Source organism: Dysidea avara, chromosome 6 (genome assembly GCF_963678975.1).
Source record: "Dysidea avara chromosome 6, odDysAvar1.4, whole genome shotgun sequence".
In the NCBI taxonomy this organism is placed as follows: Eukaryota; Metazoa; Porifera; class Demospongiae; order Dictyoceratida; family Dysideidae; genus Dysidea; species Dysidea avara.
In genome coordinates this window covers 10,818,213-10,844,915 of record NC_089277.1, presented here as the reverse complement: position 1 = coordinate 10,844,915, position 26,703 = coordinate 10,818,213, and the positions used below count along the sequence as shown (strand labels likewise).

The following is a 26,703-nucleotide window of genomic DNA, read 5'->3' as shown; positions in this document are numbered from 1 at the left end:
CGGTGCCCTACGGACATTCAGCAATAAGTACAGTCAATGTCTGATATATTGGACACAAACAAATGGACTAGCATACACACATTAACTTTATATGTACTAACATCAGATAAGACAATGACTTACCATAAATTTTGTGTATCAAGAATCACATTGTCTGAACAATATTTCCACTGTCAGGCTACCCAAAGGAAGAAGCTTTCCCATAATCATCCATCATTATACGTATCCAGTAGCTTGATCAGCCATATCTCCATTGTGCTACGTCTCACAAGATGTTGAATTAAGTGCCATTAAACACAGCACATGTTTGGGACACAGGACTATGAAAAGGAATATAAAAAATAACAACAAATTATAGTGAAGATGACATTTAAGAAATTTTCACATGTAATCATAAAACTACAAAAATCCAGTCCCAGCCATACAGTAATGTCACACATAAACGTATTAACTATAACTATACGTAGGGTGTAACACTCAGGCTTTGAAGAGCACAAAGAGAAATAACTTTCAGTGATGTATAGGCTGGTGTGGCAATGGTATGTATATAAAGGGGACAGGTGAAGTAAGTTACCCTTATTAGGTATCTAATCCAACCTGTGTTTCTCTAGTAAGTGTCACAAAAGGAACACACATTAACTGGTGAAACATTATTAGGAGTAGAGAATTGGCTGAAATAAAAAGGTAAACATTATTATATGGAACCTCTCAAAAGTGGACACCCTAAAATGTAGACACGTTGATAATCAGGACACTTGTCCATGGTCTCATTTATTGTACACAACTGAAATCAGGACACCTCCCTAATAAGAATACCTCAACAATAACAACACTTGTGTATGGTCCCACAAGACATATTCAATAGTTGAGTAGTTAGTAGGAATTTGACAATCATTTGAATGAGTGTAGAAACTCATAGTAGATACTTCAAATTGTTTTAGGACATGTTTGGGTCTGAGTGTATCTACGTACCAACACTACCAAAATGTTGTGATGGATGGTTTAAGCTGGTTACTAGCAGTACTCCCTCAATTATATTTCACTGCCTCAGGACCTCAGATAATAAAACATTTGGATAATCAACCTCACTGATAATGCATTACAGAGCTTATATTACTCTAATAGAACATACACACAAACACTCTAATAGAACAGTCAGTGTTTTTATAATCAACACATTAAGATAATCAAGGAGTATGAATTACAGTAAACACCACACCCACTATACTATATAGGGGTTGATCCAGACTTTGAAAAAGAGGAGTTCCACTCTGGAACATGCGTTCAGTGAAGCTTCAGTCTAAATACTGTATAGAAGGTTTTTACCACGAAGGTTTTAAAAACAATCTTTTTGAAATAATAAAACAGATGTCTTAAGTCACAGGTTAATTACAGTATGGTCAGCAGCTTGTAAAAAGGTACAGTAATAATATTCAATTAAATTAGTTCACTACTTGTACTGTTTGTAGTTGACATACAGGTACACGCACCCCCCCCCACAGACACACACTAACTGCTGACAATAGAAAATTTTCACAGATTAGTAACACTGATATACAGTGTCCCCCTACACATATGATTAATTAAAACCCATCGATGGCTGAATTACCGGTGACTGCTAGCCAAGTTGTTGAACCATGTCTTATCATACAGTATAATAGTGCTGTATAGTAAGGACCACAAAGGTTTAGGCGTGGCCCATGAAAAATCCCCTAAAAATCTTCCTCACTTTTTCCTGATGACAATGAGGTAGTATTGGTTAGGCAAAACTATAAGCCCAAACAAGCCTTCAAATCGACCCAAAATGCTTTCAACAAGTAACTTGACAACTGCTAAGGCTATGAGTAGGGACCCGCCGATTATGCTGGCATAAGTATGAGCATAATAGGTGTCTGAAAGCATTGAGCATAATGCTAGCATAATAGGTAGAATATTTGTGTAATAGTATAGCTATCACAGAAAGATCGATATACTCTAATAGAACAGTCAGTAACTCTAATAGAACAATCACATAGCTGACTGTTCTATTAGAGTATATCAAACTTTTCTGTGATATGCATTTTAACAAGTAAGTTTGTGCTTCAGCCACTTATTATTTATCCATAAATTGGAAATTATTAACAGAGCATGAGAACTGAGGCATAAATAATTGGGCATAATTTGAGCATAATGGGTAAGTATTGAGCATAAATTTAAGCATAATAGGTAAATTTTTGAGCAGTGCAGCATAGCATAATAGGTAAAATTATGAGCATAATCGGCGGGTCCCTAGCTATGAGATTGATTTTTTCTATGTTCAACGTCCCTTCAGCTGGACGCATGCTTTCTGGCCAGCATACCCCAGTAAGTACAATGCATTCTTCATGGACTTACCAATGTCTTCCTTTGTGTCCCATTCATCTTTGCTGTAGTAAAAGAAGCATCAATTTGGTGGTTGAGAGTGAAATACACCACTGTAGGTAGAGCCTGGTATGAGCAGTTGATCTAGTTGTTGTGGTCCTGTTAGTACAGAGTCCTTCTTCTCTATTGCTTTAACCTGAAGGAGAACATACAGAACAGGGTAACATGTGTACAAACACAAGTCAACACATGCACTAAAACCAATTGTGACTGGGCCTGTGAAAACAGGGCATGCAGGCACAAACTACACCGCATCACTCTACAGGTAATATCTCAGTACTGGAACTGAATATTTGTATTCTGTAACTTGCATTGCCATATCATAATGGTATAAAAAGTTGTGATTGATGAAAGTTTTAAAAAGTAGGCAAAATTATGTGCAACATGCCTTATTTTCGCAGGCCCAGTCACAATTTCAGATGATTCTAAACTATATTATTAATACACTCTAATAGAACACACATTGACTAAGAGTAATCATTGTGGAACCTGATCTGCTATCAAACATGTCACCACTAAGTGAGGTCAAACTGTATGTGCGGAGATTATTGTTTCAAGGAGAAATACATAATCTTGAGTTTAACTATAAAACGTTTTACTGATTAGGCCAGAAAATACAATCCACACAAAAACAGCCAAGCTGTGAAAAAATGGTGCGGCCTTAAAAAGCCTGGGTGAAAAAAGTTGTGAAATCAAAGGTGGCGGCCAAGAAATGGCTGCAATGATGTTAATGCTAATAAATTTTAACAATGCACGTGTCACAGCTTGGCTGTTTTTGTGTGGATTTCACTTCTTTTTGTACTTATAAGGCCCCAAAACCAGCCTTTGGCTGACTTTGAGGTTTGTTTTTACTCACATTTCTTCTTTTCTATGTAGATACAATGATGATTATTGAAGACAGACTTATAAATGTATTTTATTGCATGATTTAATTCAATATTTGATAATATTATTGTAATACTCTAATAGAGTGCACATTTTTTAAACCACAAAATGTTTAGCTATGATGGTAAACCTATACACACACCAATTTTCAAGTTATTCCCATTTACCCTCCCATACACAAATTTCTGCCATGAAACAGGCCTGTCACATGATTAGGATTTGCAGATCTGTCTCTAGGTGATGGCAGGTCTGTATTTGAAACTGTGGCTTATCTTGTTCTGTTTTGTCAAGTGGTCGTCACTTATCTGTCACATATGTGTTATATCTCTGTAATGTACCAGCAATTGTAAGGGTTTCTACAGAGCTTCTACAGGTTCCTACAAGGTATTCACTACCCACTCTACATGTTCATTAGGTAACCATAAAATAGTCATTGATTTATAATAATAAAGTAATGAAATGATGAAATAACAAGTAGCTAATCAAATGTTACTGTCTCTTGCACTAGGTCACTGCCTTTTTATTTTCCGTCTGGAATTACAGCAACAGTCATTGACTGCATCTTTCAAGTCAGTTTTTGCAGTGCTTGGAAACTTATTGAGAACAAACTCTATAAAATAAAAGGTAACCACAATATTTACAGTATGATAACTCACTGTAGCATGCCCCAAGTATATCTTGATCCAATGCTATATGATCTTTTTTCCCTCCACCACAGGCATTTGACCGACTTAAAATATCATCCGAGAAGAAAACTCCGACAAGATTTCGCATTAACCGGGTAGCAGTATGGCGGCAGCTATCTACAGCATCATCTAATGCTCTCCTGGTGATAAACACACCATATCCAGTGGCGGATCTAGAGGGGTTTCTGGGGTTTCGACGGAAACCCCCTTTTAAATTTAGCTCAGTGGCAGTCTAAGTTTATAAGCATTGTTGCACTGATAAGTTGTCATAGCAGACAACTATATACTACTGTATTTTATGCATGCAGTTGCACTTAACCGACATCATTTATAGCTATTAAACCCTCAGCAACATTTCACCTTTTTCTCCCACAGCATTAAAAACGATCGAGATACTCTAATAGAGCAGTCATGTAGTTACTCTAATAGAGCAATCAAAGCTACAGCTTGTGGTCACCATATTTGCCTGTAGTTAGCTATATAGTACGATTTACAGTTTAAAGCATTGGATTTATTGCAATTAGTAACTAAAAATAGCCTAAAATCCGATCTCAGAGCTTCTAAAATCTCAAAATTTTCCTGAGAAATGTCATCAGAAACTCTATTCAGCTATACCTATTTTCAGAAACCCCCTTTTAAAAATCCTAGATCCGCCACTGATATCCTTCCACTAATTCAATAGGAGGAGGCAATTCCTGTTAAAGTAAATGACAGTCACAGAACTACTGTAAAATAGTTATTACCTTTTTGAAAGCTGTACTTTCCATATGAAGTCTCTAAAGTATATTTATGGTAACCTTGTAATGTAGTAATAAGTTTAGTGTACCTTTGCAGAAGTTGAGTTTTCAGTAAAGTAATGCTAAAATGGAATAAACATTATAATTGAATATTTGCACACAGGATGTGTCAGAAATTAATGTAATGGATACATACTTTTGGGGCTCTGCTTGAAGTACTAGCTGATGAGGATGAAATATATGTTAATGAACGTATAATGCTGAAGTGTTTATCATCAAACCTTAAAGGCTCCAGTAGTGCTACTGCAGCTTGACGATGATGATGAATTACCCTGAGTTGTACAACTTAGATGCATTGCATGTGTAGTATTGTTCTATTTTGCTTACCATGCCAGAGCTACTACTTAGATTTGACCAGCAATCATAATGCTGTGATATTATTAATGAACAATTGTTAGCTTACAGTGGTCATTACATACCACAGGTGCTCCTGATCCTGGAAATGGACTAGAAGTATTATAACCCTGTAAAACACAAGGTATTATTGCTGTACTGTATCATCTAATGATAAATCCTACAGTATAGTCAGTGTATGGATGATTGTATTCTTCTTCATAGTATGAGTCATCCTGAATAAAATTATGAAACATGTACTTACACTATATAACAAAATAATGTGAGCATACTTACCAAATAATTTTGTGCATTCCAATAGCTGTCACTGTCATTTTCATAGCTTCCATAGTTATATTGATCATAGTCATACCTTGATACATAGGTAACCTGAAAATTAACATTAATAATAGTTAGTATAAAGGTTTGCTGTAAGTATATTCATGATTAAAAGTAGCCAATTTACCAATACCTAGTCTAGATGCAGTCACGCATTTGTAGCTACCCACATACATAATCTAATATTGCCGAACAACATATGCCTAGCAGATATAGATATCTTACATTGGATTTATCAGTACTTGTGAAGTTTGCAGCAGAGGTTGCTATATATAAAATCCAACAATATAATCAACACACTGTTATTGTAACAGCGTTAAAATTTCATACATATATAATGCACAAGGTCTGTTAAAATACTTACGTTGGTTTTCACTTTTCTTCTTGCTTTGCCTCTCCCTTCTTTCAGCTGCTATACAGTTAACATATACGTAATTTACATTATTTAATGTCAATTAATAACAAACTTACTTTGCTTCTCCTTGTCAACTGCTAAAGTAGCTATATATATAACCAAATTGACATGTATGGCTGATATGCAGCCTATCAATAACTTACGTACTTTGCTTTTCCACTTCCGTGCTATTTGTGATATCCATCATGCTGGCTCTTGAATCCATATCTTTTGCATTTTGCAATGCAAGTTTTATTTCTTCCTCTCGTTCAGCACTTCCTTTCTTTTTTTTAGGTGGCACTGACTTGGGTGTATTGGTTTTCTTCGTTTTTGGCAGTGGTTTGGCAATTGTAGCGTCACTTGTCACATGGTCTGGCTCTGATGATGAACTTGAAGTTACAGCAAACCCTAAAAACTTTTCTTTAGTGAGTTCATAGTCAGCTAGTTTCTGGGCATCTGCTTGCAACGAATGATATTCTCCTATAAGAGTATATAATAAAACTCAATTTTTTTTCACGCTATAGCCAGCTAGCTAGCTAGCTACAACAAACACAATTGTTAACAAACCAAATAGCTTAAGAATCTCCACGTCGTACTGAGTATCGTTTCCCTTTGACAGGATACCTCATCTTTGTTTTCATCCCTACATGCAGCTTGTCCTTGTCTGCATCCTGTACTGCTGACACGGGCATCGTTCCAAATCAATCTCGTTATGTACAGACTTGCTCAACCACAAAATTACGTAATACAGGAAACTGGGTTGTCACGTGATCACCACACAAGCCGTTTTGTGGTCAACAAGTTTTCTGCGTAACAATGACGATTGAGTGACCTTTGTTTACAGTGGAGCGGATATGTATAACAGGTGACCTCAAGCTACCCTATGTCTTGGCTTCTGCTTCATGGAAGGTATATAAAACTCAAATTGTGTGGCTATGCTAACTAACTGAGTAGTGAGTTAAATACTTAGAGTAATAAGTAGTCAGTATAGTGTACTGGTAATTGTGTATGCCAAGTAGTACTTTCATTACATGGACTCTAAGTAGTGATTGAGCCTTGAGCTAATAATGTATGGCATTGTTATCAGGTGGTTACAAATCAACCAAGCTTACCAACCAATGCCTGTAACCTTACCAGTTATCTGCACATGGGACAATGTTGGAATTTGAACTTTGATTAGTACAAATGCCTGCTTTGTGCTGTTGCCGTATAGTATAGGTGAAGCGACATAGCCAACCTGGCTGGCTTGGTAATTGCAGGTTCCAGGTTCAATGCCCCCCAACTCCAACTGTAAGTTGCAGTTTCCTTGAGCAAGAGACCTACCTACTATGACTGTATAACTGGGACTTGGGGAAGCTAGTGTCACTTAGTGGTGTTGGGGTTATGAGTTCCATGGGAATTTACTGGTTGCTTGCAAAATGTAAAAACAAAATCACGTGCACATTTCACTTGAAGAATTTCTGATGAAAATTTGTGTTCTACCTATCATATGACAATCAGAATACATATACATCATATTTTGCTGGCAAACTGTTAACTACAATCCTTGCTATATAGTTCAAGATATTTGTATCACAGGTCACATGTTTGATCATGTATTTGTTCTTTTACATTTTTGCAATTAACCTGAAAAATCAGTAGAAACATGATCAGTATCCCAACTTCATGGCTTGTGTCGTACTCTTCTTGATGTTTTCCACGAACTCTATACAGCGTTCTTCACTTCGTCATTTAATAGCACTGTTGCACAGAATGTTCAGAAATTATGACTGGCATTCATTTGATACTTGACGTTTGTTTAGTAGAACAATTACTTGTATCCTCCCAATTGTGTTGTGCATATCAATCTTATACGGATTGTTTTATTTTGCAGAGTATTAAAACAAGATGTCACAGAATTCACCAGCTTGGGCAATCCTGATGTAAGTGTTTGTGATTTTACTATAAACTATATGCAATCATGAACATGGTTATGTAAAAAAAGTTGTAGGTGTTGATCGATCCAACTATATTCTAAATGTCATTACTACCGTACAGTATTTCTTTATATACAAGCCTGGTCTTGTATCTCCTTCTTAGCTGTACTGACACAGCCTGTAAATGTATCAGGCAGGCCCCAGTATTTATTTTCAAAGTGTGCTGGAAACTCCCTGGCTTATAATCGAGACAGGCGTTTATTTGTATGTGGCTTTTATACGAAATATGGTATACATGTACCGTGGAATTTGTTAATCAGGGTACTTGAAAATAAGGACACCTGCATATTCTGGACACTTTGTAATGGTTAACAGTTAAACTTATCTTCACTATAAGCATTAAAAATCTTCCCAGCATAGAGTGATAAAGAATTTCTTGCTCTCAAAATAATGGAGTATGTGTTGTGCATATTAAGAGGACTATGTTCTAGATTACACATACTCCATAACAAGGAATACCCATCTACTCTAAGTTACATGGAACTGAATTGGGTGTCCTTAGTAGGGAGCTTGATTTAAGTGGTGGTTATTTGCATTACCTATATAGGTTTGTAGTTGTAGATAAAGTAACTTCAGTGCCAATAACTGTCTATCCAGTGCTTTTTTTACAAGTTGTCAGTAGTATGATCAGAGAAGGAAGGAAACGATTTAGGACTATTAAAAATACAAATAGTTGTTTTCTGGGACAAACTAAAATGAGTGGACAATGTGAAGTGTGATCAGACACTTGTTTAAAGTATATACCTAGTTAGTGTTACCAAAACACTATTTTATAGATTTCATTTTGGAAAACTAATTATAAGTGTTTTAACAAAAGAAATGCTGACACAAAGTGCAATCTGAATACAACAACCCCTGCTTGCTAGTGTTGTATTGTGACTATTGAGGTGCTTATGTGGTAAAATTCCAGATACACTATGCAATTAACAAAATAGTTTTGAGTGGGGCTTTTATATAGTGTTACCGACCTCTGTATAATGATAATTAAAGTGGGGTGGACACCAACTAGGCTTTAAAATAAAGGAAGAAAACAACAAGACTGAAGGGGGCTGTGTTGGCTCTTTAGAAAATATAATGCATTAAAATTTGTAAAGAAAATCATACATCTATCCTCCTCACCCCATACACACAGACTAACACAATGATAATTACATCATTCTTTCCTGCTGAGCCAGAAGGATGCCAAGGCCCCAACTGTCATTTGAATGGCACCTCTCAAAACTATCTTTACAGTAGCAAGGAACATTATATTAATTAATTTGTGGTCATACAGTACATGGAGATATATTTGTTTATATAACTTTGGTTGTAAATATTGTTATTATTTTGTTTTATACGTAGCTACTTTCAGTTATATTAACATAAGCAGAAATGGGTGATACTAATTACAAACCAGCACTATCCCCACCCAAGGTGTATATTATATGCTGAACCCTGGGACCAAGGACCTGGGGATCCAACTTTTCTTGGAATTTTATACATTTCCCTGTGTTTACACCTTCAAGTCACGACATTTCATCTCGCATGGTCAGACCACTTCTATATCATCATTACCTCGCATAATATCTATGATTAAAAGCATCTTGAACAGTCTGGACTGGTTGCTCATTTGGTTATCCCATGAATGCACTATCATATTACCTAACTGGAGACGAACTATTTTCCAAGAAGCGATCACTACTGGCTATACAGGCAGTTAGGCTTGTGTACTTCTGCATGAAGGCAAAATGTTTAGGTTTTATAAAGGTCACTATGTGGCTGGATTCGCTGGAAGTGTGAAAATCAGCATCCATCAGGCCTATACTAACCAGTCTTTCAGAGTAGGCACTAAATGCTAGGCATCATGTGAAGCATTGTGATGGAGAGTAAGTGGTCTGGCCATGCAAGTCTGGACGTTGGCGTGTGACTTGGAGGTACCAATAAATATTGTGAGTTATAGTTGGTCCCCACTGAGGACCCACCCAACTTTTCTGAGGACTCCTCAGTACTGCTTGTATTATGTACACTAGTAATCACTATTGTTATTTATATTCCAGGAGGTGAGAAGTCTATGTGATTGCAGGTGTGCTCATTCAACACTTCCCAGTTTTACAGTGAAGAACCTTTGGTGATGATGTCCAGATACGGTCAAGCTTAAGGCAGCAATCAATCTGTAAAGTTGTAAATTTGTGTAACTGACAATTTGATCGTAGCTAGCTATCTACAGTACCAGTGTTGTTCTTTACTTTACATAGGTATTTATGGAATAATCTATAATATATAGACGTGGGATTTTAGTTTGCAACACGCACTCAAATGTTGAACAATATACATCAGTATAATATTTACCACAGCAAGAATATTAACCCTCATGTCGGTATTGTAATTGCTATTGTCTCTCTATACTGATACAATATGAACCATATATCTAAAACTGACTGCAATGCTATTCAGTATTGGGGCCTGTGGCCTGTTTTTGTTTGAGCCTAGGTAAATTTTTTGACTGGTGTGTAGTTCCAACACCGTAACATAGATGGAATAAATAGTTGTGTATGAATTATGTTGTGTACATAGTCAGAATTTTTATGCCCTAAGTGTTAAGGTCACACATCTGGTGAATGTGCAGATAGTACATTTGATGAAATTACATATCTCACCACTTAAATAATTGTTTTGCAAGTCTTGCCTTTTCTATACCTCTCATGTCTTCTTTTTCACAAAAAATCTACTAGTGCCTTTCCATGCTCATTTTGTGTTAAGCTTACTCCACCTACCAATTCTCCCCTCACAGTCCAAAGTCTGCCAGTCCACAGTTCAGGATGAGCATCCACCAGTCTTTATCTTGTCTGGCTGCTTCGTACTACAGTATAGCCTGACAGATCAAAGTCTTAGAATCAATTTTTTTCCAACAATTATGCACTTATATTGCCGAGCTATGCTGACTTTGTTCATGATTTGGATGTAGCATATCAATGGATAAAATCTTAATATTTACAGGAAAAGTTGAAGGTAAAACTCTGATCCAATGATTTTAAGTTGTCATAGTGAGTGCAACAGGAAATTTTTGAGGTGATAAATTTGCATATTGAAATTCAGCAAGTTAAGAATCATTACAGCATAACGGACCTACTTTACAACATACAACAGGTGTGAACAAGTAATAACATCCACAAATCATTTTCTAAAGTGACAAACAGTAGGCAATTAGAATGTATACACACTTTATATATAAACTAATTGTGTTTTGTGTCTTCCCATAACCTTCAGTGCAGACAGCATGCAGTAGCTCCTTCGAACGGTAGATACCTGTACGGAATGTAAAAGAGGAGTTAAGAAACTTTTTCAGTTGAGTAGGGACAGAAGCTAAAGTTTTGGCAGGGATCACAGAAGACAATCAAATCAGCAAGGGAAGCCATCACAAACCCACAAATTGACAGTTCTAGAACAGTGGAGTAAGGAATTAGATAAAAGGTAATTCGACAATGCACATAATCTTGCAGCTGTGATGGTTGGCATAGGCCCAAATAATGCCTAACAGTAAAGAAACTGAGCCTTAAGTTGTGTTTGGCTGAAGCCATCATTTAGTCAATGCAAATTTAAGATTTAATAACTTCTCAGAAGCATTTCAGATCACTCTGAAAGCACATTTGGGCTTGATTTTGCCTACCCAATGCAGCCAAGTAAATTTTGAGTGAGCAGGAGATGTCAATCTACATACATTATCCTTACTAGCCTGTACTGAATGAACTGAACAAGTGATGATGTTTGATTGATGATTTGATTGTCTATATGGTATATACGTTCACTAAAACTTTGTGACAATAGACTTACCTCAGTGGTATCTTGAGGACTTTACATGGCACCCCAACAATACAAGCATCTCTGTGCCACTAGCACCTACAGTAATATGAAGAACATTCACTACTTGTGAAAGCAGTTGCTTCTCTAAACTAAAAATCACACAATATGTAGGTGATTTTGTGAACCAGACCCTCCAGTCAACATGTTGAGTTGTTGGAAACTAATGATAAACACCATAGTCCCTGTCTAAGGTAACCCGAAACACTCCTTGCAATGAGTAATGGATGTTTAATATATTATATGCTAGCTACAAACAAGAGTACAGTATATAATAGAAACCAAGAGTGTCGAACGGTGTATTAGCCTGTGATTAATCATCACATATAATAACATGGATATTTCAGTAATTGTTCATTTATGTGAAATGGTAATTGGAAATGTGTATGTGGCAATAGGCCTTTGTTTGCCAGTTTTCTGTGTTATTCAACCAAGTATTCAACAGTTATTGTACAAGGAAAGTGTAGTAAGGACCCCCAGTTCGCTAAAACAATGGTTGCACAAATGAGAGTGTTGCCACACCTTCAGGGATCCATTTAGCGATGCCAGAACTTTAACATTAGCCATTTCCCCTTTAATGCTATCATGTTTCCACTGGCTGAATTGGGCTAAATACGGCAACCCTTAATGACACTATAAACAAACAATTACTAAAATATCCATGTTACTTCACGCAATCATTTATCATGGGTGTAAACTCCGTAACAGCAGCACAAATGGAACTCAATAACAATCGCATAAAACACGAGGTAACACTTACACTTACAACAGCACGTGATCAGGGGGAGCAATAATTGAGATACATCAACAGTGTGTGTGTGTGTGAATAATACTATTACATGAGTAATACACCTGTTCAGTACTCTTGGTTTCTATTACATACTCTCGCTACAAATTATGAATTGGACTTTGTTATAGGTTGTGAACAGATAAATCATGCAAGTATCACTCATTTACACCCATGTCAATACACATTAAAGCACACCAATGTACAAATGTGACAATTCACAACCAAAGTTATAGCAGGTAGTTCCATTTATGACTGCACCAAATTAAGCAGTAAATGCATGTTCCTAGGTAGTAGTAGTTTTACATCGCCAAAAATTAAATAAGATTACACACAACAAATACCCAGTGATTGCAATTTATATGGAGGTGACTTTAGTAAGGAGCTTAATTTAAGCCCCCCACATACTAGGGGCTGGAAACTAGCCACCTGCTACTGAGGATGTGGTTACCATTAATTTGAAAGCAAAATCTACAACATTACATGTTGGGAAAATATTAAATACTCATAGTGAAGGGAACGTTAAGACTATTACTACAGTGTTCTTGTGATACTTTAGGATGATCATATCGTGTACGATCAACACTTTCAATTTATTTATATAAAATCATGTCCAAAGACTGGACATGGTCTATATTAAACAAATAATACACTTACATCAAGATTGTTCAAACTGGTGAATTCTGTGACATCTTGTTTAATACTCTGCAAAATAAAACAATCAGTATAAGGCACAACAAAATATGGAGTAATTGTTCAACTAAACAAATGCCAGGTATCAAATGAATACCAGGCATAATTTCCAAACATTCTGTTTGCAATACTGCTATTAAACAATGACATGAAGAACATTGTACAGAGCTCATGGAAAGTATCAAGAAGAGTACAACACAAGCCGTGAAATTCAATCATCTGGGACACTGAACACGCTTTTACCAATTTTGCAAAAATGTATAAGAACAAATACATGATCAAACATGTGACCTGTGATACAAATATCTTGAACTATATAGCAAGGATTGTAGTTAACAGTTTGCCAGCAAAACATGATGTATATGTATTCTGATTGTCATATGATAGGCAGAACACAAATTTTCATCAGAAATTCTTCAAGTGAAATGTGCACGTGATTTTGTTTTTACATTTTTCAAGCAACCAGTAAATTCCCATGGAACTCATAACCCCAACACCACTAAGTGACACTAGCTTCCCCAAGTCCCAGTTATACAGTCATAGTAGGTAGGTCTCTTGCTCAAGGAAACTGCAACTTACAGTTGGAGTTGGGGGGCATTGAACCTGGAACCTGCAATTACCAAGCCAGCCAGGTTGGCTATGTCGCTTCACCTATACTATACAGCAACAGCACAAAGCAGGCATTTGTACTAATCAAAGTTCAAATTCCAACATTGTCCCATGTGCAGATAACTGGTAAGGTTACAGGCATTGGTTGGTAAGCTTGGTTGATTTGTAACCACCTGATAACAATGCCATACATTATTAGCTCAAGGCTCAATCACTACACTGTTAAAACAGGGGAGTAACAGTAACTAGGGGAGTGAAATATTTTACTCTGAAAGGGGAGTTTGGATTACTAGGAGAGTAACAGTAACCCACTAAGGGTAAAGAGAACTCCAAGTAAGTGAAGGCACCAAACTGAAGAGTTCCCATAACCAGCTAGCTAGTAGCTAAGGTGAACTCAGTGAGCCAGTATGGCTGAGGCCACATATGAATGAGCCACGTGCAGGTTATAGCTGTCTCACTATGTATTTTCTCCATTAACTAACCGGTTCAATTCTAGCCACTCAATGTAAAAAAGGAAAATAATTATTTAGGCTTCCTTTTCAATGGCAGCCATTTACTCATGTTTTATTTTCCAGGCTAACCAAGACATAGTGAAGGAAACAGAGAATACGAAAACAGGAGGACGAATTGTTACTCAAGAATATTTTGAAATACGTATGTATAATTATTAAATACCACTTTTATTACAAGCGCATTATTTAGAGTGAAGAGTATTACCATAGAAACGGCTTCTTTAACAACAGAGCCGTGTTGAGTAGTTGAAAGCGCTTTGCTTCTCTGAGGAACTGTAGTGCTTAAAAGGTGATACTAAATTGTTTGCTTGTTCGTGAATAATTACTGGACGTTCACTAGAGTCTATCTCGTTCATTGCCGGTTTCTTCAGGTACGTTTGAGCTCATATCTGAGTCGTCTCGTGTGACACACCGGTTTATTAAACTGGCTCCAACAGAAGTCACCACTGCTCGTGAGGGTTTAGGCGCCTTATTGTGACACGACAGAAATAGTTCAAGACTCAGGGAAAGAGAATAAAATTCGGCGGACTCAGCCGGTCGTATCCGCACTGACTGGTACGTACAGTATTCACTATTCAGCCCATCCAAGCTCACCGCTAGCTACTAGTAGCCAGTGTGTAAGAAGTTGAAGACTTGAGGGAGGAGAGGAAAGCCACCTAGCTTAAACATGGCATACATATCATGTCCGTCTGCCTTCAGTTGACGTTAGCAGCCGGACACAATGATATTGCCTGGTAAGGTCAGTAGCCTGTATCATTGTCTTTTTACATAATTACATGCAGATTCACTGGAATTAACTAGTAAGATGTATCGTCTGCAGTTAACAAGAATCTTTGATACAATGTACATTGTGTGTCTTCAACTTCATCAACTTTCCAAGTTATTCTTGACCTGTAAGGAGGTAATGTTTATAGTTATGTAAACACACATTTACTTTTTTAGCACGGATGTCTCAATGTCACTGAGAACATAGAATTTTTACAACATCCAGTAAGTGTGTTAACATACAGTGACTGTGCATCAATTTGTAAACATATATTACAGGTGCCACAAGAAATCAGTGAACAAATAGACAAACAAAATGATGAACTCCAGGTAGCAAAAAAGTGCTGTTTTGCATGATAGCAACTGTTTGCCTTTTTAGTTTACACTACCAATGCTGCTGGTCTGGAAGAATTGTTTTTACAACTTTGTTGGCAACTGTGTGTGACGTACCTTCAGCCATAAAGGTAACAAGTATACGATTGTTGAATATTTCTTTAGTATACTGCTATATTTACTACAGCTGATAACATGTCATGTGGCAGGAAGTAACTCCAGTGAAGTGGCAGTGAAGCATCGTTTGCTGATGAAGCCTTGCTACTGGTCTCTTTTTTCAGAGACTTTCCAATATTATAAAGCTGGATATTGTTAATATTTTGTTACAGTTTTGCTATATGTCTTTAACATCATTTTGAAATTTTATACGGAGTTATTTGCAGAATTTCATGGAGTAAAGGAAACGCCTTGCATGCTTATGTAAACTCTCCTAGAGTAACTAGAACTCCCTACAATAGATTTTTCAAAGGGTTCCTGTTACTCCTTTGTGGGGTGTTAGTTACTCTCCACAAAAATATAGGGGTGTTAAATCCTCCCTACACTGGGAACTCCCCTAGGGGAGTAACAGTTACTCCTTATTTTTAACAGTGTACTTAGAGTCCATGTAATGAAAGTACTACTTGGCATACACAATTACCAGTACACTATACTGACTACTTATTACTCTAAGTATTTAACTCACTACTCAGTTAGTTAGCATAGCCACACAATTTGAGTTTTATAATACCTTCCATGAAGCAGAAGCCAAGACATAGGGTAGCTCGAGGTCACCTGTTATACATATCCACTCCACTGTAAACAAATCTTTAAATAAAGGTCACTCAATCGTCATTGTTACGCAGAAAACTTGTTGACCACAAAACGGCTTGTGCGGTGATCACGTGACAACCCAGTTTCCTGTATTACGTAATTTTGTGGTTGAGCAAGTCTGTACATAACGAGATTGTTTCACAAGATTCGCGGCTTACGGTTAATTACATCCGGTGACTCTGAGGCTTAAACTCATTGAGAAAACAGCCATACAATTCTGTTGGGTTCGTTTTAATGTTGAATAAATAAAGTAGCGCTATTAGTTTGGTGATGCTGTAAGCGGATCTGGTTGAATGGATGTTGTGACGTAAGCAGTGCACTTACGTAACAGGTAAACGTCATCCAATAAACATTCCAGCGCTCAAACTTTTTGTACACAGTTTCACCTGACCCTCTTGTTAGGGTCGGGCGCCGCGAGACTATCTCCGGCCTAATCCTTTACCACCAGTGTGTCCAGTGATTGATCAGAATACGATACTGCTATGGCTGGTAATGAGAGCTTGAAGAAACAGAGGGAGGTGTTCACCAACAATCGCGCTTTCCTCGTTGATTATCTGGACGCTGATGATATCATTGACGAGCTGATACAGGAAAAAATAATTGGAAAAAACGCCGCACAACGAATACAACTACAGACAGCGAGCAGGGAGGAGAAGAATCGAATAATCGTCGAGCAGTTGACCAATAGTGGACCTGGGACGCTGGAAAATTTTTGTGAGATATTACGGAATACAGGAAGACTAGCGTTCGTAGCTGAAGAACTGGAAAAAGGTGAGCGGACGTTACGTTGTGGCGCGGTCATAATTTTTTTTCGTATTTTTTATTCTTTTCTGTATGGCGTATTATAGCGGAACGCCTAGATACACAAGTGAACATTACCAGAGAGTACTATAAACCATTTCGTTCCACTAGATAATGATAAAGACTCGCGTAGGGCTGATTGTTAAAACAAATTTTAATGAATCACGTGATAGTTTTCTATCCTCTCTCGATAATCTATGATTATAGCTTAGCGTTAGCCTAGGTTGATACGTACAATATGATATACGTACCAGCGTTGAAACCGGGTTACTGATAGCAATCCGGATCTGACCAAATTAATTTAAAGTGAGGCGTGCGCCAACTGCTACAGTTAAGCACGAGGGTGTCTATACTTAACGATAGTAGCCAGTGGGCATGATTCCACGTAAGTTTGCAAAAAGTAAACGTTTCCTATAAGTAGGTGTGGCTTTGCACAGTCCATAATTTTAAAAAGTATGACACATTCCCGATATAAAGTAAGAGTGGCTCACGAAAGAAACTGTAAATAGCAATCGATTGGTGGGCGTGGCTCCACATAAGCTAGCAGGCAGCTATGAGCATGGTTTCATGCATACCTGTTGACTTTAATATTACCCATAACTGGGCGTGGCTGCACGCATAGTTGCAAGCAGTCGTCTGATAGGTGGGTGTGGCACACGAAAGAAGCTGAGTTGCATCAGAACTTGACTATGTCGCGTCTATACACTTCCGTAACCTCCAACTGATCCAATCCGGGTCAGACCCGGATAATTTTTAAAGTGCGGATGACCCGTATACGTACATAATATGACCCGGGTGACCCGACCCTGTTTGATGGTAGTCAATGGGCATGATTCCACGTAAGTTTGCATAAAGCAAGATACGTTTCCTGCAATTAGGTGTGGCTTTGCGCATACCTAACAACATAATTTTAAAAAGAACGACACATCCCGATATAAAGTGGGTGTAGCTCATGAAAGAAACTGGCCTTGACCTATCTCGTACAATAACAATCGATTAGTGGGTGTGGCTGCACATAGGCCAGCAGGCAGTTATAGGCATAGTTTCGTGCATACTGGTAGACTTGAATGTCACCGAAAAATGGGCATGGCTGCACGATGAGTGCACGTAGTTGCAGGCAGTCATCCGATAAGTGAGCGTGGAGTACAAAAGAAGCTGAGTCACATCAGGACTTGACTATGACGCATTTATACACTTCTGTACCATCCAACTAAGCAATTTGCTTCGCACGGGATCCAATCCTGGCCGGATAATTTTTAAAGCAGGTCTGACCCGGACAAAATGTGACCGGGGTGACCCGACCCGGTTTCAACGCTGATGCAAATGGCAAAACAATATACACATGCGCAACATTCACCTCCACCCAAAAATACAATGTGCATGCCTCGATGCATGCAAAGCAAGGAGTTATATTATTGATTGTTGTGCAGACCTCAAAAGAGTATGGTGCACAAAAAAGGGTACAATTGCTACTGTCAATTACAAAAGAAAAACAAACTTATATAATTATACAATATTTACTATACACAAGACCATATATACACATTGATAAATTATTAAACAGTTACTAGTCCAGCTAGGCTGTGCTTGAATTGGTCAATCTCTGTTAAATCAATCACGTGTTGGGGTAAGGAATTCCAAATATTGATTGCAGAGGGGAAAAAAGAAAATTTATAACAGTCAATTCTAGTCATTGGGGTTAAAAATCTCTTATCATGGCCTCTGGTGTGATGTAGGTTAGGATTAGAAAAAAGGAAATCATCAGCATTAATATCGATTTGGTGAGATATAATTTTAAATAACATTGTAGCCTTCTGTTCATTCCTGCATCTGGCTAAGGTAGGCCAATTAAGGTTAGATAACATTTCAGTGACGCTGGAATATCTAGAATAGTTGTTAAATGCAAACCGTGCTGCTCGTCTTTGGACATTTTCTATGGCATCGATGTCTCTTCGCGTGTGGGGTGACCAGACTGTGGCTGCATATTCTAAGATAGGTTTAATCAGGGCTTTGTAGCAGTTACTTTTGACTTGGAGAGGACACTTGTTCAAGTTACGTTGCAAGAAGCATTTGGTGTTATTGGCCTTTTTAGTAATTTGTTTAATGTGCTCTGACCAGGATAAGTTTTTGTCGATAGTTACACCTATACTGTTGATTTATACCTGCTTATATAGTTATGTTTGCTCCTAATGTATAGCTCCCTGACAGTTACCAAAATAGTGCATCAAAGAGATAAGCTACCTGTGGTGTAAATTCGCTGACTTTTAGCATTAAAAACTACATGGACAAAAGTGCTCACCTTGGTGTATCTATGGTGTAACTAACATGTGCTAGGTTGTTTCTTGCAAAGAGAACATAATGTTGTGCATGTGGTGGCTATATTGAAAATAGTCTTATAATTGGCATAAAACTCCAGACAAACATATTAAACTAACATCATCATCATATTCCTTGCTCCAGAAACCCTAGAAATGATCCAATTGTTTGATCAATTGCTCGTACGGCAGCAAATCGATTGTGCCAACTTTCCAATGGAAGATTCACTGAGAAATTTTATGTTAAATTTACAGAATTCCAGAATCACTAACTATACAATGAAACCATCCAGGTGGTAGAATACGTGTACTTTATCAGAACAACTCTTAGTGAACAGGGAATAACAAAGAAGATATGTTACCGGCAAAGTCAAGTTATGAATAGGATATAAGACACTTTTTGTGGATCCAGAGCAGAAAATAAACTTTTAAAACAAAACGCCATTGCATGGAACACAGTAGCATCCACAGAAGTGTGGCTATAGGTGGCTTCTTTTAGCTTACTACTGGCTATATACTTTGTTAAGATAATTATACGAATATAAAAGTAAGTTTGGAGAAAATTTTGGTTTTGTTCAGAGATAGATTTATAGGATTTCTCTAAAGGGAGGGAGAGGGGAAATACACACTAGTGACCACACAGTATGTGAAACCTACTCTAAATCATATGCTTTCTAGGGGGATCTGCAGGGGAATGGTCCCCAGAAAGTGTGAAAAATCAGTTAACTTTCTGTATGAGATTGAATTTTGTTACAATTTTGACTGAAACTTGCTAATAGGTCACCACTGCAGGTCTGTAGCTGGAATGATACTGAATTTAGTAACACTTTTTGTGCCTATACGCAATTATACATAGCCTTCATCATATTCATGGGGTGTTATCTATGTGCACACAGTATGTAATCCACTGTGCATGTGCAAATATTGATCACTAGATATAAGGACAATTTTATTGGCAGGTGTAACATCTGCAGAAAATACCAAGCAGTCTACTATAATGGATGATGCCATTGATGGGTTACGGACTAGATACCTTGGACAACTACCCACTGCTAAAACTGACTGGCCTAAACATCAAGTGACCGAGTATTTGAGATTGGCTCTCGTGGAAAAGGAAGAGGTGACCCTAATGGACGATCATACAAACAAGGTCACACAACTGACTCTGCGAGGTGGAGTAGATAAAATTTTAAAAATGAAACAACCACTTGGTGATCTGAGGGATATCTTCTATTATCAGAACAAACCATGTCCTCGACTGATACTAATAATGGGAGGCCCAGGTGAGTATTAACAGTGATGTAGTAGTGATGTAGTATGTGTTGTGTAGGTATAGGCAAGACCACCCTTGTCAATGAGATCTGTGTGAGGTGGGCCAGAGATGGATTTTTAACAGACAATTTCAAAGTTGTAATCCTGATATTGTTGAGAACAGTCCAACAGAGACCACTGGAAGAAGTGATCATAGAACACATCGGAGAAGAAGCCTACCAGTTATTGAAAAAATCAAAAGGTTCAAAGTGCTTGATCATTCTTGATGGATTAGATGAAGTCTCAGTTGGTCATGTCAGGAATGATCCATTTTTAACACGGCTAATAGGGTTTACTGTACTGGTAAAAGCTACAATACTGATCACTTCAAGACCACATGCATGCCAAGAACTAGTTACTAACAGAACTATCGAAGTGGTAGGGTTTGGAGAAGATCAAATAAAAGAATTTGTCACAAAAATGTTTTCTGATGATGTTCAATCAGTTGAGACATTCCTACAACAGTTGGATAACTATTCTCATATTTATGATCTGTGTTACGTTCCGATGTCTCTTGTAATGGTTACACAAATTTTCCAATACAGACAGAAGAGTCTTCCATCAACTTTAACTGAACTATACAAATTGTTCATAGTGATGATCCTGTGTAGGGAGAAGAAGAAGAGCATTGAGAAGAAAGTGATCTCTCCAGCGAAAGCAACTACTGCTGAAGAAAAATTACATAATATTCTACCAGACTTGCCCAAGGAAATGACTGAGATGTTGTTACTGTTATGTAAGTTAGCTTATCATTCCTTCTTTGACTGGTGCCTTGTTAGAGAGGAAAGTCACCGCAGAAAGGTACAGGTAGTGAAGGAGCCCAAAATAATATTTACTGAAGAAGATCTTGTAGGATCAGGTATTGAGTTAACCAAAGAGTTTGATGGACAGGGTTTGCTACAGGTTGCAACCATTTACCAGTTAACTCGAGATTCTGTCACATATAATTTTGTGCATTTAACAGTGCAAGAATTTTTATGTGCACTGTATATTTGTGTAGCTTTGTCACAGGAAGAACAATACCACATATTGCAAAAAAATTTTAATATTCTTCCTAACATTGCAACTTTGCTGTGTGGCTTGACTGGACTGAAATCACAAGAGAATCTCAAGTTCATTCTATCCCAACTGTCATCAGGTAGTGATGAGATTGGTGCTAACAATGATCATGTGGTAGTAGCAGTCAGATGTCTCTGTGAAAATGAACATCTTCCATTTGAAGGAATACCACCATTGAAACTGATTTTGTACAGGACTACTCTATACCCTCATGACATAAGATGTGTATCACACACAATATGTCATTATCCCATTGTAGTATTAAACATGTGGTTGTGTGACATTGGATATAAAGGAGTATCAAGACTGGCACAATGTTGTGAGAAGAAAGCTATTCACCTACAAGAATTGTACCTTGGATGGAATAATCTCACTAGTGCTGGGGTGATACACTTAGTAAAGATCATGAGAAGTAAGCCCCATGTTAATGGATGTTGTTTATAATACTGTTATGATCACAGGTAGTCCCTCATTAAGAGTATTAAATGTTACTGGGAATGAAATAGGAGACATTGGAGTGGAATTGCTTTGTAAGGAACTACCTAACAGTAACAGTTTGACTGAGCTCCATATATGGGATTGTGGCTTATCAGTTAAAGGTACTAGCTACATGGTGTTATAGTGTGATAGTTGTATTAGTACATAACCAGATGATTGATTTGTTAATTATTTGTTGTTCAAAAGGTCACTAATGACTCACCATATGGCTTTGTCATCAACTTGTGATAATATTGTATTATTGAAAAATTGTCTACTGTTATGATCACTACAGGTGTCATTTGTATCAAGACACTATTGATGGAAAATAAGAAATTAGAAATATTAAACATTGGTGATAATCAGATTGGTAATCAGGGAGTGTCTGCTGTATGTGAAGTACTTCATAACAATACTAATCTCACTAAGCTCAGGATGGATGGGTGTGGGATATCAGTGGAAGGTAAATACTACATGTAACTAGCTGTGTGGTTTTGTTGATTACAAAATGTTTTGTGTATAGATTGTAATAGTTTTTGTACACTTACTGAATAAAGTATATTAAATGTCAAAGCCATACAAGTGTTTACAATGTTCAATTTCTCTCTAATCAGTTTGTGTACTAGTCATTCAATTAATTTGCTTGTTTTGAGAGGGTGTGGTTTTGTGATGTGAGTACCACTTGTTCTGTAATACTACACATCTTGTATTGTGTACTAGTTGTGTAGTAAAATATTTGACATTAATTTTGTATCTGTAAAAAATAGTTGTGTAACTTGACTTACCTACCAATTTTATTAACTGATGTTTCATGATATACCAGAGGCACTGACTTGTATTATTATTGTAATAATTATGATCACTACAGGTGTCATTTGTATCAAGACACTATTGATGGGAAATAAGAAATTAGAAATATTAAACATTGGCCGTAATCAGATTGGCAGTGAGGGTGTGTCTGCTGTATGTGAAGGACTTCATAACAATACTAATCTCACTAAGCTCAGTATGAATTGGTGTGGGATATCAGTGGAAGGTAAAAAAAAACAAAAAAAAACTACATGTACATGTAACTAGCTATGTGGTTTTGTTGATTACAAAATGTTTTGTGTATAGATTGTAATAGTTTTTGTACACTTACTGAATAAAGTATATTAAATGTCAAAGCCATACAAGTGTTTACAATGTTCAATTTCTCTCTAATCAGTTTGTGTACTAGTCATTCAATTAATTTGTTTGTTTTGAGAGGGTGTGGTTTTGTGATGTGAGTACCACTTGTTCTGTAATACTACACATCTTGTATTGTGTACTAGTTGTGTAGTAAAATATTTGACATTAATTTTGTATCTGTAAAAAAATAGTTGTGTAACTTGACTTACCTACCAATTTTATTAACTCATGTTTCATGATATACCAGAGGTACTGACTTGTATTATTATTGTAATAATTATGATCACTACAGGTGTCATTTGTATCAAGACACTATTGATGGAAAATAAGAAATTAGAAATATTAAACATTGGTGATAATCAGATTGGTAATCAAGGAGTGTCTGCTGTATGTGAAGTACTTCATAACAATACTAATCTCACTAAGCTCAGGATGAATTGGTGTGGGATATCAGTGGAAGGTAAATGCTACATGTAACTAGCTGTGTGGTTTTGTAGATTACAAAATGTTTTGTGTATAGATTGTAATAGTTTTTGTACACTTACTGAATAAAGTATATTAAATGTCAAAGCCATACAAGTGTTTACAATGTTCAATTTCTCTCTAATCAGTTTGTGTACTAGTCATTCAATTAATTTGCTTGTTTTGAGAGGGTGTGGTTTTGTGATGTGAGTACCACTTGTTCTGTAATACTACACATCTTGTATTGTGTACTAGTTGTGTAGTGAAATGAAAAAAATGATTGTGGCAATGTTTGGCATTATGATCACTACAGGTGCCATTTGTATCAAGACACTATTGATGGAAAATAAGACAATCACATTTCTGAACATTTGGGGGAATAAGATACAAGATGAAGGAGCAGTTGTAATATCACAAGGTCTTCGATGGAATCATACTCTGACTACACTCTGGATATATAGCTGTGGCTTATCAGTGGAAGGTAGTGTAGTTGTAAGATTTGTATGTGGTTTAGATGATAGTGAAGTGTTTCATGTTATGTAAAACAGTGTTTATTATTTGTATGATATGTCCCATACCTTTGTGTACCATTGTGATCACTACAGGTAGTTGTGTAGTCCTACAAGCAGCTGTGGATAATACAGTATGCCAGTTTGTGAGTGTTGATAGTGATCATGATAGTGATGATCAAGTCAAACAATTGTTGACCATTCTGGAAGAGAGGAAGAGACAAGTGGTAGGAGATGATATTGTGTAATCTATTATTTGTTACTATGGTAACAGGAGAGGAATAATAAAAGTGAAGATGATCATTCTACAAGAGGTGTGTATATCGTTGTACAGTAGTGTGCTGTTGTGATGGTTGTCATTATATCAAGAGGATGTTACTAGGACAACAGATGATCACCATGGAAACACTAGTACTAAGTTACAGGTATGTAGTAATAATTCACTTCATCAAATGTTATGATTGTTTCCAGGACAACATCTGATCACACAAAGAATGTATGGATGACCAAACTAAATTGAAAACTTTGTTGGTTCACATGATATTATATTGTGTGTTCTCCTCTGCACAAAGCTTGTGAACAGATTTTAACTGTTGTTATTTAATTTTATCTTTTACATTAATTATTAAAGTGTGTACATGTTCGGTGATTGTTTTACATTTCTTACATACAATTATGGGGAGGATCAGAGAGGTGACAGATTGTGATGATAACCTTAAAGTGTCTAAATGTCTTGTTATTGTTTATTATATCCTTGTACTGATTAATACCATAGCAAGGAATTATAAAAATAATTATTTCATTGAAGTCAGATATATAGTAAGAAAATCTGTGACTACAGTCACACAATTATACTATTCTAACAAAGCAGTCACGTGCACGTGCACATTGAAATGAGACACTCAAGCAACTGATCTTGAGCTATAAGAACAGAACACTCACGTTCAATGTAAATGGTCTAATCCAGTAATTGGCATAATTGGCCAAGAGAATTATGTTCAAAATTTTAATTGCCTAAAATGTAATTTCCCTTTTCCACTTATTGTACTCTTCAGTGTTCCCATTATTTCCCCAACATTTCTTAAAATTATCTTGGAACATTATTGTAATCATTGAATGCTCTATTAGAGTATTTCACTACAAAGTGACTGTTCTTTTAGAGAGTATATCTGGGACTGGGAGCTGTTGCATTTGAGACCTCTATTGCAGTTTCAACTGAAGGCTCCATTAGGAAGTATCAATATTTTGGAATTAATCTCCATAAATTATCCACTTATTATGCTAGCATATTTTGATGCAGGCCTACTATAAATGGTGGAATATCAGTACAGTGCATGGAACCACAGTTATCCTTTTCCGGATTCTCAGTAACCGAACTACAGAAATGACTGCTCTTCTAGAGTAGTAAATGTTCTATTAGGGTAGTTGATAATAATGAAAATTTTGAAAAGCTATTTTAAGGTAGAGTTTAAGAGATATGGACTTTTCAGACTTTTGTACCACCCCTGGTCTCAAGGGATTTGGCTCCACTGTAATCAGAATTCTCATAACTAATTTAGCATAACATGGACCATATTCACCTGACGATAACACTAGTGTAATGTGTACATGTTTTGTTGTGGCTTTAAACTACCTGAACTGATATGGGCAACTGTTTATGTACAAGTATGTCTAGAGCATGAGGCTATTATTATAATTGTATGCTCATAAATTGAGCATTATGCCTTTGATGAGCACGTAAACAATTATCTATGACATTCATTCAACTTCTTATACACACTGGACTGAGTTAACTTCAGGACTCCAGGATATGCTTTAAGGGCTTAGTACATGTAATATAGCAAAAACTAATAAAACACTCTAATAGAACAGTCAGTACATGACACTCTTCCAAATAGAAATAATGATTGTGAAGGAGACTGTGAGTGTTGTCCCTATACTGATATTAATGGTCAGCCTCAACATCACATGGTATCTTTCTAATTTCTCCAGTCTTGGACTGAGTTACACATTAACTCATACCTGCAAATTGTAGTAAAACACTCTAATAGAACAGTCAACACAATAAGGAGAATAACAACACAATAGCCACAGACAACACTTAAATTTCATTGGGACAATCACAAGGCTGATCCAGTCTACTGAGCACCAAGTATCACATAAGCTAGGAATATAGGACATTGCATTTGGTTATATCAGAATGTTATAATTTTATAGGAATCCTGATTCTCCCAAAGTCACAACTCTCACGTGCACTGTACATGTGACAGAGTGTTCCACTGTACATGTGACAGAGTGATTCCAACAAACACTGTGCAAAAAAATTGTTATACTCAAGTATACACAGTGTGTATAATTCAATTATACATGTGGTATACTCAGACATGTATGAATATGATATACTTATTATGTATATGTTGTGTATAACCACTTGGATAATATA

At 36.7% G+C, this 26,703-nt stretch overlaps 3 protein-coding genes and 4 long non-coding RNA genes across 12 annotated transcripts in view; 3 read left to right on the top strand and 4 right to left on the bottom strand.

The window, feature by feature from the left end:
- The window catches only part of LOC136258921 (dnaJ homolog subfamily C member 8-like), a 110,723-nt gene extending 108,207 nt beyond the window's left edge, over positions 1-2,516 (bottom strand). Inside the window, exons 1-2 of the mRNA XM_066052310.1 lie at positions 2,374-2,516; positions 124-320 (exon numbers count right to left, since the gene is read on the bottom strand). Coding sequence (XP_065908382.1) covers positions 124-126 — 3 coding nt within the window. The 5' untranslated portion in view covers positions 127-320; positions 2,374-2,516. The remainder of the gene's footprint in view (positions 1-123; positions 321-2,373) is intronic.
- Positions 2,517-4,630: 2,114 nt separating this feature from the next.
- On the bottom strand, positions 4,631-4,825 carry LOC136258931 (uncharacterized). Its single transcript, XR_010703127.1, has 3 exons — positions 4,798-4,825; positions 4,715-4,747; positions 4,631-4,666 (listed from the first exon to the last, which is right to left on the bottom strand). It is a non-coding gene; the product is annotated as an uncharacterized lncRNA (long non-coding RNA).
- Positions 4,826-5,090: 265 nt separating this feature from the next.
- Positions 5,091-6,215, bottom strand: LOC136258922 (uncharacterized). The gene is made up of 7 exons (XM_066052312.1): positions 6,003-6,215; positions 5,912-5,941; positions 5,805-5,852; positions 5,666-5,706; positions 5,399-5,491; positions 5,287-5,337; positions 5,091-5,232 (listed from the first exon to the last, which is right to left on the bottom strand). Exons 1-7 carry the CDS (start codon positions 6,058-6,060, stop codon positions 5,149-5,151), a joined length of 405 nt encoding a protein of 134 aa, XP_065908384.1. The 5' UTR covers positions 6,061-6,215; the 3' UTR covers positions 5,091-5,148.
- Positions 6,216-6,667: 452 nt separating this feature from the next.
- On the top strand, positions 6,668-10,483 carry LOC136258927 (uncharacterized). Its single transcript, XR_010703120.1, has 3 exons — positions 6,668-6,743; positions 7,708-7,756; positions 9,847-10,483. It is a non-coding gene; the product is annotated as an uncharacterized lncRNA (long non-coding RNA).
- A 367-nt stretch (positions 10,484-10,850) lies between these two features.
- On the bottom strand, positions 10,851-13,295 carry LOC136258930 (uncharacterized). 2 transcript variants are annotated; one of them, XR_010703126.1, is made up of 3 exons: positions 13,092-13,295; positions 11,621-11,686; positions 10,851-11,095 (listed from the first exon to the last, which is right to left on the bottom strand). It is a non-coding gene; the product is annotated as an uncharacterized lncRNA (long non-coding RNA). The 2 variants fall into 2 exon arrangements; XR_010703125.1 differs by lacking the exon at positions 10,851-11,095 and adding an exon at positions 11,216-11,574.
- Positions 13,296-14,438: 1,143 nt separating this feature from the next.
- Positions 14,439-15,713, top strand: LOC136258925 (uncharacterized). Of its 2 annotated transcripts, none has more exons than XR_010703114.1 (7): positions 14,439-14,537; positions 14,620-14,982; positions 15,031-15,141; positions 15,191-15,238; positions 15,293-15,343; positions 15,393-15,477; positions 15,534-15,713. It is a non-coding gene; the product is annotated as an uncharacterized lncRNA (long non-coding RNA). The 2 variants fall into 2 exon arrangements; XR_010703115.1 differs by having other exon boundaries at positions 14,620-14,987.
- Positions 15,714-16,584: 871 nt separating this feature from the next.
- On the top strand, positions 16,585-24,964 carry LOC136258911 (protein NLRC3-like). 4 transcript variants are annotated; one of them, XM_066052290.1, is made up of 12 exons: positions 16,585-16,927; positions 20,232-20,555; positions 20,603-22,054; positions 22,104-22,241; positions 22,415-22,582; positions 22,988-23,155; positions 23,582-23,749; positions 24,065-24,232; positions 24,357-24,487; positions 24,535-24,574; positions 24,630-24,685; positions 24,732-24,964. In XM_066052290.1, the coding sequence occupies exons 1-12, from the start codon at positions 16,639-16,641 to the stop codon at positions 24,741-24,743; spliced, it is 3,114 nt and encodes a 1,037-aa protein (XP_065908362.1). In that variant the 5' UTR covers positions 16,585-16,638; the 3' UTR covers positions 24,744-24,964. The 4 variants fall into 4 exon arrangements, with proteins under 4 accessions (XP_065908362.1, XP_065908361.1, XP_065908363.1 ...); XM_066052289.1 differs by having other exon boundaries at positions 24,624-24,685; XM_066052291.1 differs by lacking the exon at positions 22,988-23,155 and having other exon boundaries at positions 24,357-24,488; positions 24,533-24,574; positions 24,624-24,685.
- The last annotated feature ends 1,739 nt before the right edge of the window (positions 24,965-26,703 follow it).